Source organism: Piliocolobus tephrosceles, chromosome 13 (genome assembly GCF_002776525.5).
Source record: "Piliocolobus tephrosceles isolate RC106 chromosome 13, ASM277652v3, whole genome shotgun sequence".
Lineage (NCBI taxonomy): Eukaryota > Metazoa > Chordata > Mammalia > Primates > Cercopithecidae > Piliocolobus > Piliocolobus tephrosceles.
In genome coordinates this window covers 1716110-1730244 of record NC_045446.1, presented here as the reverse complement: position 1 = coordinate 1730244, position 14135 = coordinate 1716110, and the positions used below count along the sequence as shown (strand labels likewise).

The window sequence follows — 14135 nt, the reverse complement described above, 5'->3', positions numbered from 1 at the left end:
GCAGCAGCTGCACGTCCTGACCTGCCCTGGGCGACAGAACGAGGGTCTAGACGCAGGCATCCACCCAGACACTGCGAGGCCACCGGGCACCTCCAACAGGACGCTCAAGCCCACCCTCTCCTCTCTCGCAGCCCACAGAGCTGTTTTGCAGTGGTTGCTGCCCACACCCTGCCCCCTGCCCTAACCACCTTTCCAGGCTGGGTCCTCCCTGTCCCCTAGGCCCAGCCCTGGGCCCATTCCCGACGGCACCTCTCCGCCATGGCTTTCTGAGATGCTGCTGCCCTCGGATCCCTTCCCGGCCCTTCTTGGGTCCTTGCTGCCAACTGTGCCGAACTGAAACCCACAGGTGGGCCAGAGTTCCCTCACCAGGCCCCCTGAGGGCTGCTGACCTGGCAGCCCCTCCCCAGAACTTCTGTCCAGGCCAGGCTGTTCTCTCACCCAGCGCGGTCCCGTGCTCTTGCTGACCCCTCCACTCCTCCCGACACCTCTGGGCTCAGGCTTTCAATGTTAGTGCTCAGATCTTCTGGGTCATTTCACCTGCGTGTCTCATTCCCCACCTGGCATGCAGCTCTGAGCCTGTGTGTGGCCCTCTCTCTGGCCAACCCGCCTCCCCAGCATGGGGCCACCACGTCTCCAGTCTGCCCACCCTCAGTTCCTTGTCAACTCAGAGACCAGACCCCGGCCGCACCCACTGCCCAGACCCTGGAAAGCAGAGCCAGGCCACGTGGCGCTCAGAGTTGGGGGTGGCTGCTGCATGTCTGGCACCCAGAGACCCAAGAGAAGAAGGAAACAGAGCTTCCTGCTCTTTCTCCTGCAGCAAGACTTTTATTTAGGTGTCAGGGCTGCTCTGCCACAGTGCCCACCAGGGCGCATCCCTGATGGCCGCCCCGTCACAGCCCGAACCAGCTGGGGATGCCGCCCCGCCGAGGGTCACTGCTCTGCCTCTGCTGCCTCTCCTCCGCGAGCATGTCGTGGAGTCCATCGGCAGTGCTGCCTTCGGGGCTCTGGTCTTTCTCGGGAAACAGATCTGGGAACGTGAAGGTCTGTCCGTGGGCCTAAGGGGGAAAACAAAGGCTCCAGCCAGAGCTGCAAAGACTCCTCAGCAGCGGGGTCCACGGGGAGCCTCATGCTTCCTGGCAGCCCCTTTCTGCCGGCGCCGGATTCAACTGCTCAGAGGCACCTCCCTGGGCCTCCTGAGGCAGCGTCCCTGCCTGGAATGTAAGCAGCCCTACAGCCACGGCCCCCAGTGTCATGCCGCAGCGGAAGCCACAGCTCCAGGACAGGGCCGCTTTCCCCACCATTGTCTCTTTAGGGCCTGGTGTTTGCCCCCGCCCTGGGTGCACCCATTTACTAGCACAGGGCCACCTGGCTGGACTGGGGGGGCAGGGACAAGGCATGGAAAAACATGACACAAATCACGTCTGGTACCACGCTGAACCTATCCGTCCAAAATGCCTCAGGCTGTACTCACATTAAAGCTCCCCCTCCTCCCAGCCCAGAGCCTGGCAATTAAAATGAACATCACGTACGAAGAAACATGCACGTGCAGCAGCTGATAAATCAGGACCGGGTCTGCCAATTAACTGGTCTTACATCTTTTGCTGAGAGTTCAGAATATGTCTGTGTTGGCCAAGCACCAGCCCAGGCCACGGCATGTGGCTCGGGTTCACGAGAAGGAGGGGATACTGCTCTTTGGGGACCTGAGCAAATATGAGGAGCCATTTTAACTTGCTGATTACTAAGTAGCTCCAAAGATAAGGGGCGAGAGCAGAAAGAAAGAGCAGACCAGAGGAGAGGGAAGAGAAGGGGAGGAGCGGGCCGGCACACGTCGGGGCGGCCAGCCTCCCTTCTGTTTCCAGACAGGTGGAGGAGTGAGGATGGCACCCGAATCTGGAAACCTTTAGTGAGTAAAATCAGTCAAGTACATTTGGCTCTTGCAGACCCTTGTTGTGTAAATAAATTTGGATGTGGGCAAGCAGCCAAGTATGATCGGAAACAGGCCCAGATTCCACCCTGCGAGGGAGGTGGATGCACCCCGATCCCTGGCGCAGAGCACAGGGGCTGGTGGGGAAGGTGGCACTGCGTGCGCTACAGCCGACCTGCAGGAGGATTGGCTTACACAGCTCTAAACTTTGCATCTTTTAAAATACCGAGGGGCAATCGTTTACATGTGAGGCTGATTGCCCTGAACAGGAGGTTTACCTTTACTATGTGGAGGTGACTCTGCTAGTTTTCTGAGGCAGTCAGAAATGACAGTTTAAAACACAAACATGGCCATTTGTCATAGTTTCGGGAAGAAATGGGGGAAGCTGGTGAGAGAAAATCTGTTTCTTACAGAAGACAAACACCGTTTGTGGATGCCAAGCATGGTTTCCCAGGGGGTTCCCCTTTCTAGAAGCGTTCACCTTGTACCTAAAAAAAAAAGCCCTTGATCCTTCCAGAAAGGAGAGAGACAGTTGATCGGAGTAAACAACAGGAAGAGAAAAATGTCCTAATGACAAGTAAACAAGGCAGCCCTGCCTTCAGGAATCTCAGGGCGCCCTGGGGGCTGCTGCCCGCCTGGAGCCCGGAGCTCCGAGCACGGAGCTCAGCCCAGCTGGCGACGGCGGCTTGTTCTGGAGTTGCCTCTCATGTCCTGCGCCCTTCATTCCTGCGCTGCTCAGCGTCCACACAGGCCTCGGGGCAGCGGGCGGTCAATGGTCTTTTTGTTGTGTGGGTCACTGAGGCGCTGGTTACAGCTCCCAGGACTTTGGGCCAAGGAGATGCTTATCAGGTTGTCAGAGAAAAAAATGTGGGACTCCCACCATGTGGGACAGGGCCTTTCCACAGCGGCCAACTCCAAATAAAGTGGATAAATTTATCTTTCTAATGCTCCCTCCCTGGGCTTTGCAATTAGCAGTGATTCTAAGCCCTGGCGCAGGGCCCAGGGGGACACGCTGAGCAAGGTCTCAGCAGACACGAGACAGGAAAGGGCCTTGAGAGTCCCCTTTCGGGGGGACAGGGACCAACGGCCATGGCCCATTTCTAGGCTGTGCAAAGATCTGCTGGAGTTCAGGAAGGGGGTGAGGACCCGTTACAAATTTTAATTCTGGAATCGGAGGAACCATGCCCAACAGGGACCCTCCAGGCTCCCAGTTGCCCTGCCCTGTCTCTGGCTGCCTGGACTTCACAGAGGGGGAACGACACCCGGGCGGCAGCTGCAGACACCGGATCCCGGGGCTGCTGGGTTCAGTTTTCATGGGAGGTGGGGCCCAGAGGAAAAACGCAAGGGTTCGGATGACTCGAATGCCGCTGGTAACCGTAGCTGCCTCTGAAGTGCCCGTGGTGGTGCCGGCACACGGGATGTCCACCCACATGCCATGACAAAGACAGATGGGCCCAATTGACACTGAGCACACAGAGGCCTTTATGAGGCCAACGGCTGCTCTCCCCACCTGGATTGGCTGATTTCATGCACGGCAAATATTAGGCCAAATTATTCCGGGGGCCCCTGTTTAGAACAACAAATGTGACTGTTTTTCAGAAAAGCTGCCACGTTAACTTGGCCTTTTGAACAAACTGCCTCCTTAGCCCCAAAATAAGCCAGTTGGCCCAAGAGGCGGTTTTCACAATAGTGTTACTGCCATCTAGTGGCAGGGGCCACTGGCTCAGCCTCCAGGGACCGTTTACACCGGAAGAGAGCCCCATCCCCACCCAGTAAGGCCAGCCCCAGGGGCAGAGCGGGGAGGCCCAGGAGGCGGCTGGGGCAGTCTGTAGACATCTTGGCCCAGAGAGAAAGTGCCTCTGGGTTTGCCTGGGACTCAAAACAAAGAGCCCGAAGAAAGGCTTTGAAACTGTGGGTCTCACTCCTGACAAGTCTGCGTTTCAGAAACTAAGGCCCAGGCAATGTGGGGTGAGGGTCCTTCTTCCCCAGAGCCCCTCCAGGACACATAAGCAAGCACCTGCTCAGAACCAGCCTGTTGAGCCCTAACAACTCTGTGGGACCTGCTACCCTGCAACGCAAGGCGTGGGCCTCGGCCAAGACCCCGGCCAGCCAGACCTGCCTGGGCACCAAAGACCTTTGCCCTCAGGGGCCTCTGTCTGAAACCTGGCCAAGGACAGGCTCTCCAGAGGCCGGGGCGTCCCATGCTCAGACACCCTGGTGTGTGTTGGAGCTGAAACCCACTAGGCCTGTGATGGCTGCTTTTGCCCAGAGAGAATTCAAACTTCAAAATCACAAAATGGCTGGACGCTGAGATGTGCCCCATGCGCCCCAGTGCTCACGTGCTCCCAGCGCCACCACTGACACCCCCAAGACCGTGACGGAGCGTGACCTTATGTGGAGACTGCCTCTGCACTGCGGCCCTGAGATCCGGCCTCATGGGGGCTCCCTGGGCCCCAGCTCAGCGTCTCTGGCACAAACATCCCCAAGGACACAGTTGCAAGGAGCCCCTCGGAGGCCCCGCCGGGGCTGGCCAGCTCACACGCACCAGCTGCACGTAGGCGACCTTGTAGTCCGGCTTCTTGATCCTCACATTTCTGTGATCTCTTCTCTTGTTAGAGCCTGCCGGAAGGGAGCGAAAAAACAAAATCAGAACTTTAAAAACTTATATCCTCAGAGGCCAATGCCACGAAAACGAATCTCTGCTCTCTTAAAAATGCAAAGATGTTTTTAAAAACTGAAAAAGGCGATTTCTCAGGGAAATGGGCATGGAAATCAAATGAGCCGGCACAGCAGGCTCGCAGGCTCGTCCCATCTCCAGAGGCCAGCAGGCTCTCAACAAAGGAGCGGAAACAGCACCAGCCAGAACACACGACAGGGGCTTATGGAATAGCGAGCACTTTGCTGCCCAGCCTCAGCCACTGCAGTCCCACCTCGGAGTCAGGGCTCAGAGTGGACCCCAGGCCAGCCCAGCTGAATTCCAATCCCCGCTCTGGCATGGAAGCACTATGTGACCCTGACAAGTCACCCTGTGCCTCAGTTTCCATGAGCCAAGTCAGACCAAGACCCCCCAGCAGTGGCTGAGGCTGTGGCTCGGCAAGGTAGGCGTGTGGCACAGATGGGCACGACACCAACAGAAGAATCTCCTGTGGGCACTCACCATACTGCACCCGTGTCCGCACGGCAGCCACGGGCACGTTATAGATGTTCTCGAGGTAATTCCTGAGGTCTACCCTTGTCATTCTGGAGGCGAAGGAGAGAGAAAAGGGCATCTTAACCAGGCTAAGCCAAAACTACTGTCCCAGACAAACAAGGGTAAGAGGCCGACAGACCAAGGCCCACAGGTGGCAGGGAAGAAGGCTGGGCGCTGGTGCCCAGCACCAGCGGAGTCAGGCAGCCCCAGCAACACTAGTGCTACTGGTCACAAGGCTCCCTACTCTGGACGCACCAGCATGGGGTGGCAGTGGCACAGACCCCAGGGAGTGGGAACACTGCCCAACCAACCCCTGGCCTGCTCCACAGCCCCACATGGCTCCCTACTCCGGGCAAGTGCCTGTGAGAGGTGACGGTCTCTGCACACTCCTGGCTGGCAGCTGCCCCACCTCGTCTGCCCTGGGGCCCGTCGGTAGCATCAGGGTTAGGCCTGCTCTGCGGCTGATGGTGCTCTGCAGTTCTAGGAAGTGCCTTCTGGAAAGGCCTGCCTGGGATCCGGTGCGTTAACTGCATGTTCCCGCTACTGTAGAACCTCACAGTCACTGTCAACCCAGCTTCCGGGCCTCTGCAGGGGGCACAGTCCTGACCTCTGCCCCCGGGGAGCTCACGCTGCTGTCCCGCCTGGCTCGCGTCAGCCCTGAGCTGGGGACCTGTGATCTTAAACACTGCAGAGCAGCACCCCAGTTTTGTTCGCAGGGACTGTGTGTTTCTTTGACGGTCAAGGCAGCTCTTCTGAGCGGTTCTGCACATCATGGCCTGCTCCCAACCCAGCCTCCCAGGGCGCCTCTCCTAAAAAGAAGTTGCAGGAACTCAACAGAAGACATGAGCACAGAGGTCCAAATTTTAAGGCTTCCAGTGAAGTCCTCCCCGGTGGGAGGGCGGCGTGCAGCATGCCTGCTGGGCTCCCTACCTACGGGCACTCCATCAATACTTGCCCGGCAGGGCTGCCTGAGGTGCCTTCCCAGCAGGAAGAGACTAGCACGTGAGCTGAGTTGTTTAACTCAGGACCCAGGTCCCCCGAGGGCGCTCTCCCACCCCAGCCGGAATCCTTCTGGGTTCACTCCATGGGGATCCCCCCGAGGGCACTCCCCCACCCCAGCCGGAATCCTCCGGGACTCACTCCATGGGGATCCGGAACTGCACGGTGTCCTCGGGTTGGGCCACACCGGGCCGCACCAGCTGAATGAAGAAGTTGGTTCGGAACACCCGAAGTTGTGGGCCACCCAACTGGTACAGGGGGTACCTGTACAGAAGAGATTAGGTCCACGTCACATACTTAGGCCACGGCAGTCCGACATGCCAACCCTGCCGACCTCCGAATGTCCACTAACAGGGCTGGCAGGAAAGGGGGTAGCTAACCCTGCAGATCCCCCCATACCCCGCATGTCCACTCAAAACAGGGGCGGGCAGGAAAGGGGGTAGCTATCAACAGGTCACCACCCAAGGACACAGAGGTCCCCACAGCCCCTTTCTTACACGGGCCTGCCAAGGAGGACAGCCAGTCCCTAGCATTGACTCGGGGAGCACAGGCTGTTGACTCCCAAGGTCAGACTTTAGAAAGGGCCAATGAACAAAAATCAGAACCCCGCAGACAGCATTCCCCCAATAAGCTGGTGGCAACGCTCAAGGATGTGTGTCAGGGCACTGATATCCCTGGGAGAGCAGACCCTACGCGGCCGGCCCACTCTCCTGTTGCTCAGGTGAAGTGGAGCCGGAGAGGACCACACGCCACGGGACAGAAAGGCCAGCTCTGCACTCCTGTTGGCAGCAGGGCCTAGCTCCTCAGGATGGAGAACGCAGGCAAACCAGGCTCAGGCTCCTGGAAGACGGTGCTGCCAGCAGACTCTGGTTCGGTACACTAAATACGAGCTGACTGCCACACCCCACCACCCCGCTAGAAGCCAGCGGAGGCAGACTCTGATTTGGTGCACTAAATATGAGCTGACCGCCATACCCCACCACCCCGCTAGAAGCCAGCGGAGGCAGCTGGAGAAGTGCCAAGTGGCTACCGAAAACTAGACCGGCACTCAGCCTGGGCTGGTGGGCCATGTGACAATCGTGCAGAATCTCTAGTCAGTTGGTTTTGTGCATTCTCCCATGTCCAGCTGGGTGGACAGGCAGCGCCTTCCTACTGCCCCCCACCCCCGTTCCATCCCCTGCCACTGTCCACACATCCTGGCTCTATTTGGGCCTCAGAGCTGGGAGGAGGGACACAGGAGAAACTCAGGTCTGCAGGGTCTCAGGGGATGTGGGGTCTGAGGGCCCAGGTGCAGGTCTTGGTGGGCGGGGAGCAGAGGGGCTCTTCAGGGGTCTCTGGTGACCTATCTGAGGCACTGCACACGGTGTTGACCTTGGGGAGCACCCAGCAGCAAGTCAGAGAGAGGCTCCATAAGGCTAACGCTGCCCCAAGCCTCACATGAATTTCACGCTGGTCTCTGCCTGTCTAGGGAAGATGAGGAGGGAGTAAGGGTCAGAGGTCTTGGGTGGGTGTTCCTGAAGGGCCAAGGGTGATGGGCAGGGCTGAGCCTCTGCGCCTGGGGGCCTGGCAGGGGCCAGGAGCTGCCAGGAGCTCTCAGAGGCAAGGTGCCTGTAGCAAAGCCCAATCACTAACAATGTCCACCCCAGGCCTCCTGATGACCACACTGACACATGGCAGCCTGGTGGCTGGGCCAGTGGGGCTGAGTCTTCACTCCCCCAACCCCAGCAGAGCCTCCTCTTGGGCATGGCCTTGGCCTTTCCAAGCCTCAGAGTACAGCCTTCAGGGGTGGGCGCCAATGAGAGGCCGAGAAGGAAGGGTGGGCCCTGGGTATGGAGGGGCCTGACTTGTTTTACCCACAGGTTCAGGCTAGCCATGGCCACCCAAGGGGTTCACACATTCCAGAGTTTGGGGACTCCCAGGAAATAGTAGAAAAGAGGGTACAACAGCTCCCAGGCCATTAATTGTCGAGTCTCCAGGCTTAGGGTCTGAAGGGCACACTTTGCTAAGGGTCTGAAGAGCCATGTGCGGGCTTCAGGTGAGAGGCTGGTAGGGTTGGGCCAGGACTATTCACTGTCCTTGTTCTCACAGGCAGAGCCTCTCCAGGCTGCAGCGCAGGCTGTCTGCGTATGGAGCCTGCAGATCTGGAACAATCTGCACTGTCGACACCCAGGGCTGCAGGACAGGGCTCTAAAGCCTCTCTGTAGGACTCGAACCCTTATGGGCCCACCAGCCCTCAGTTCCCTCAATCCCACTCTCCCCAGGGAGCACCCCAAGCACTCCCCATGGTATTTCACAAGCACCTCGACCGTAACCTATCTCAAGTAGAACTCTCCACTAACTTCTTCCTCAAAACACAAAAACCTGGCTCACTGCCACCAGCCTGCCTCCCCACGGCCCCACGAGTGACTCACCCAGGATCCCACCCTGTCAGCACCCCCGCCCCAGCTGCATCCAGTCCACAGCAAGTCCAGTCAGCACTCCCTGCAAAGGCTCCCCCAGCAACAGGAGTGTGTGCACTGCCGGTCGTGCGCGCCTGGCTGCCTCCAGGGCAGCCACACCTGATGTTTCCAGGGGCCCACCACCCTTGGAGTTTCAGGAACACCCCACCAGGGTCCTCTGACCCTCACTTCCTCCTCATTCTCCAGGGACAGGGGAAGGACCAGCGTGCAATTCACGTGAGGCTCAGGGCGGTGTAGGCCTAAGACCCTTTTTTCCTTGGTGCTGGGTGCTCCCCAAGGTTAGGGTCACGTGCAGCACCGGTCCCAGATGTCTGCTGAAGGAAGCCTCGGCCACTGAGGGTCCCACCTGCCACCCTCCCGTCTCTCCCCAGCTACGTGCAGGGGCCTCCAAAGCCACACCCTGGCCTCTTGACCGTCTCTCTCCAGAAATACTGATTACTGTTCTCCAAACCCCACCCGAGAGCCCACATCTACTGATTACGCCCGAGTCATTCGTTCACCAAGAAATATGTAGGGTTTCCTGCTTCAATTTGGGGAAGGCGAAGTGGGGCAGGACAGCGCCCTGATGGCCCCTTGGGAATCCAGAGAAGATGCAGAGAGGGCGTGGGGGGTCTGGGCTGTGCAGAACCGGGTCTCCGGCCCTGCCTGTCCCAAAGCCGCGGGCTGGGGTCAGCTGCCCTTTCCCACTCAAACCCAATCCGGACTCCCAGCTCCTCTGCCTCAGGCCGCGCCCGAGCTGCGGTGGGGGCCGCCCGTGCCTCCCCGCCTGGACCCAGCAGCCGCCGTGGCCCCTGCCCCGTGACGACCAGACAGGTCTCCAGACAACGCCTTCGGCCCTGGCAGCGGGACCACCCCTGGGCCGCCCTCCCAGCCCCCCCGCGGGGACACCGTGGCCTCCGCGGGTTTGACTCCTACCCTCTGTCCCCAGCCCGGCCACGCCCGCCCCCCGGGGTTGCCCTAAACCTGGCGGGGGGCCTCTTCCGCCACCCGCCTCGCGTGCCCCAAGCCACGATGGGGGTCCCGGAGGACCCCGCCTCTCCCGGGCCAGGAGGGGACCCAGGGACGCCCACCCCACTCCCCGGAGTCCGCGCGCCCTGTGGGGTCCGTCTGCTTGTGACACTAAGGGGCGCCCCGCGGGGGGGGCGACGACCCCTACTCACACCACGTTCCGCGCCATGGCGGCCGCGCGCGCTTCCGGGGCCCGCGAGGCGGAAGGAGCAGCACGCCCACCCCGCACGGCGGCCGCCTGGCACAGCGCCCCCTCGCTTCCGGAGGCCGCACCGCCCGCCCCGCACGCGTCCGCGCCCGCGTCGCGCGTCCGCAGCCGCGTCGCCTGCCCGCGCCGTCCCCAGCCCCGCGCCCGCCCCGCCCCGCGCCGGCTTCTTCCACCTCCCTTCCCCCCCCCCCTCCCGCACCCCACGTTGCACCCTGCCCCGCCCCCCACCCCCCGCGCCGCAGGCCCCACAGGACGCAGGACCGCAGCAGTCCCGCCCCGCACTTCCGCCCCCACAGCCTGAAGCCGGGGCCCGCGCCCCTGCTGCTCGCGCCCCGCCCACGCCCGCACCCTCCCCAGCCCCAGAGGCCTCTCGCCGCCGTCGCACTCTTTCGGGCCTGTCTGCCCTGCCTCCCAGCACTCGGGCCTGCACGACCCCCACACCCGTGCCCCTGCCCTTTGGCAGCTCCAGGCCACAGCCGGGTCCGCACCGCTGCCCTTGCAGCTGCCCCCGGGGGCTGGAAGTGGAGACCTGGGGCTGTAGTGCTGGGGAGGGCGGGTCCCCGGGTCTGGGGTCTGAAGCCCCTCTCTCCATCTGGCTGTTTTCCCCCCGCGTCCAGAACCCCAGGGCCCCTCCCCTCGCCCTTCTGGCGAGCCCGGTTGGCGACCCCCACACCGGCCACGCTCTCCATCCCTGGTGCTCCCACCACGCCTCCTCCAAGAGGGCCACGAGTCTCTCCAGGCCCTGCCATTTGCCCACGCCCTCTCCACCCTTCTGGCCAGCCCCCTCCAGCCTCTGGCAAGGCCCTCTCTACAGGGACCCCTGTCCAGGGCCCAGTCCTCACTCCGCTCCTTGGGTAGGGCTGGCCAGGAGGGCTGCTGGGACCTTTCAGGGTAGGGCGGCAGCCTCCCTCCCCTGTCCCCAGGCCTCTCCCTCCTCCCGTGGTTTCCTCTGCCTGGTGGCTGGATTCAGGCCACTTGATCTCTTTCTCGGGCCACTTCTCAATCTGTTTAGCTGCCCGTGTCCCCCCACCCCCAAGCCTGGCTTGTTCCTGCACCCAACAGCACCCTAAGTGCAAGAGGCAGGGGTGTCGGGGACCCCGAGAAGCGGGGTCATGGGTCATGGCTGCTGCTGGGGGCAGAGGGCCCAGGCCTGCAGGTGAGGACAGGGCTGCGGGAGGGCACTTGGGTTGATGGAAACTCAAGAGGAGGAGAGGGCGCTGTGCCCCTCCCAGGGCCTGAGCCGGGTAGGGCTGGAGTCCTACTGATGGGTAGGTTTGAGTGGAAATGACTCCAGGGGGTCTATCTAGCATGAAGGCATTGAAGCAGGATGGAGTGAGAAGTGGGACAGAGTGGGCAGGGAAGGTGGTGGCAGCTGTGCCCACTGTTGTCCAGGCCTGCGTGGGGTGGAGAAGCTCCAGGCTGCCAGTGGTAGGGTCCCAGGAGGCTGGTGACCAGACAGGCCTTTGCCCAGCAGCAGGTGCCCTTGGCCAGGCCCAAGGAGCATACTGCAGGGGGGATGGGACAGGGATGGAGCTGGAGAATGGGGGTCCTGGGGCCAGGGGTCCTCAGGCTTCCTTTTATTTTCATGCAATGCTGCCTTTTTCGGCGGCCACATTGTGCAGTGTGCTTAGAGATATGTGGCTGCTGGAAATTGGGTTCAAAGTTGTGGGTGGCTGATGTGGAGAGGAGAGTGACTGGAGGCCGAGCTGCGTGTCGGGGGTGGGTGCTGCTCAGATCACTGGGGCTCCTGGAGGGCAGGAGTCCAGCTGGGAGCTGAGGTCCTTCCTCAGGGAGGGGCAGGGATAGGGTCTCCATGGAGCACCACTCCACTCCGTCCATCCTTTCACCACTCCTTCCAACCTTGCTTCTCTGATAATCTGCTAATGGGATCCTCCGGAAGGCGTGCTAAGTATGGGGGGTCTCTGAGATGCCTGGGGAGCCAGTGGCGACCTCCTCTTTCTCCTTCCCACCTGCCGTTGAACACAAATGCCGGGATGACTTCCGCTCTGCCTGCCCCTCCTGAGATCAGTGGTCTGCACGGGGTTGAGGCTGCCGGATAAATACAGGCCCAGTTAAATCTGAAGTTCAGATGTTTATCTGAACAACTAATAAATTGTCATTTTATATTTATTTATTTATTTATTTATTTGAGACGGAGTCTCGCTCCGTGGCCAGGCTGGAGTGCAGTGGTGCAGTCTCAACTCACTGCAACCTTTGCCTCCCGGGTTCAAGCAATTCTTCTGCCTCAGCCTCCTGAGTAGCTGGGACTACAGGCGTGCACCACCACACCCAGCTAATTTTTGTATTTTTAGTAGAGACAGGGTTTCATCATGTTGGCCAGGATGGTCTTGATCTCCTGACCTCATGATCCGTCTGCTCCGGCCTCCCAAAGTGCTGGGATTATAGGCGTGAGCCACCACACCCGGCCCTTATTTTATTTTTTATTTTTTGAGACAGAGTCACTGTGTCACCCAGGCTGAGTGCAGTGGCACAGTCTCGGCTCACTGCAGCCTCTACCTCTCAGGTTCAAGTAATTCCTCTGCCTCGGCCTCCCGAGTAGGTAGGATTACAGGTGCGGGCCCCCAAGCCCAATTAATTTTGTATTTTTAGTAAGGGTGGGGTTTCACCATGTTGGCCAGGCTATTCTCAAACTCCTGACCTTAGGTGATCCACCCGCCTTGGCCTCCCAGAGTGCTGGGATTACAGGCGTGAGCCACTGCACCTGGCCCAATAATTGGTCCTTTTTAAGTAGACCTTATCTTTTAGAGCAACTTTGGGCTTACAGAAAAATTGCTCAGGGAGTATACAGAGTTCCCACAGACCCCCTCTCCCTGAGTCCCCCTCTGTTATTAACATCTTGCATTATGTGGTGCGATCTGTTCCAATTGATAAACCAATATTGATACATTACTATTAAGTCCAGAGTTTACCCCAGGGTTCATCCTTGCAAAATGTCCTTTAGCCACCATTATGGTGTCAAACAGAAGCGTCACTGCCTGAAAAGCCGCCTCTGCCCCGCCTGTGCCTTCCTTCCTCCCCCAGCCCCTGGCAGCCGTGGGTCTTTCCACTGCCACCTTGGCTTTGCCCTTTCCAGGCTGTGGTGTCATTGGAATCATACAGCACGTAGCCTTTTGAGATTGGCTTCTTTCCATGAGTGAGATGCAGCTAGGGCTCCTCTGGGTCTTTTCATGGTTTCATAGTGCATTCTTTTCAGGCCGGATACTGTTCCATTGTCTGGATGTACCTCGGTTTATCCATTTGCCTGTGGAAGGACTTCTTGTTTACGTCCAAGTCTCGGCAGTCATGAATAAAGCCTCTGTAAACGTGTGTGCAGGTTTTAGGGTGGACACAAGTTTTCAATTCATTTGCAGAAACACCCAGGAGGGCCATTGCTGGTTGTATGGTAGGAGGACGTTTGGTTTTGTAAGAAACTGCCCCGCGACTTTCCAAAGTGGCCACACCGTTTGGCGTTCCCACTGCAGTGGTGGCGCTTCCTGCTCCTCCACGTCACCCGCGTGTGATGTTGTCAGTGTTCTGGGTCTGGATCGTTCTCATAGGTGTGTCAGGACACGCTCTTCTGTGTCCACCTGCTAGGCCTGAGCCAGGAGCCTCGCTGCGAGGGCAGCCCCTAGGCTGAGCTTTGTGAGTCAGGCTGGGGGAGCTGGGGCATTTTTACAGTGAGGGGCCGTGAAGGATGTTAAGGGAATGGAGGGACAGGTTCGGCTGGGAAAGCACCTTCAGCCTGCAGATGAGAATCAGGTCAGAAGGTGGGGGAGGGGCCGTTCACACATACACTCATTCATTCATTCATGCAGAGGGTGGGGGAGGGGCCGTCCACACATACACTCATTCATTCATTCATGCAGAGGGTGGGGGAGGGGCCGTTCACACATACACTCATTCATTCATTTGTGCAGAGGGTGGGGGAGGGGTCGTTCACATACACTCGTTCATTCATACAGAGGGTGGGGGAGGAGCTGTTCACACATACACCCATTCATTCATTCATAGACTCATTCATTCATTCATAGACTCATTCATTCGTCCAGCCAATAAACGCACAAAAAAGTGCAAACACTTGTAGTGAAATCAGTATAAGCGCAAACCGGTGAGCCACCGTGTTCAAATGCAGGTTTTCAAAGGTTAGGAAGAATGGCAACCCCCTTGTTTTTTTTTGTTTTTGTTTTTGTTTGGTTTTGTTTTAAGACACAGTTTCGCTCTTGTGCCCCGGCTGGAGTGCAGTGGCGCGATCTCGGCTCACTGCAAGCTCCGCCTCCCGGGTTCACGCCATTCTCCTGCCTCAGCCTCCTGAGTACCTGAGACTACAGGCACCCACTGCCACGCCCG

The 14135-nt window shown here is 59.3% G+C and overlaps 1 protein-coding gene across 1 annotated transcript; it reads right to left on the bottom strand.

Annotated features, from left to right (window-relative positions):
- Positions 1–803: 803 nt before the first annotated feature.
- On the bottom strand, positions 804–9887 carry MRPL23 (mitochondrial ribosomal protein L23). Its single transcript, XM_023183367.2, has 5 exons — positions 9733–9887; positions 6255–6377; positions 5082–5164; positions 4470–4543; positions 804–1055 (listed from the first exon to the last, which is right to left on the bottom strand). The coding sequence occupies exons 1-5, from the start codon at positions 9747–9749 to the stop codon at positions 891–893; spliced, it is 462 nt and encodes a 153-aa protein (XP_023039135.1). The 5' UTR covers positions 9750–9887; the 3' UTR covers positions 804–890.
- Between the last annotated feature and the right edge of the window lie 4248 nt (positions 9888–14135).

Bases quoted from the DNA above. Each gene is read 5' to 3' on its own strand.
- MRPL23 (XM_023183367.2), bottom strand. The intron at 5,165-6,254 runs GTGAGTCCCGGA...CTTCGCCTCCAG, and splicing joins CAGTTCCGGATCCCCATGGA to AATGACAAGGGTAGACCTCA. The intron at 1,056-4,469 runs GTGCGTGTGAGC...TTTCCCCCTTAG, and splicing joins AGGTCGCCTACGTGCAGCTG to GCCCACGGACAGACCTTCAC.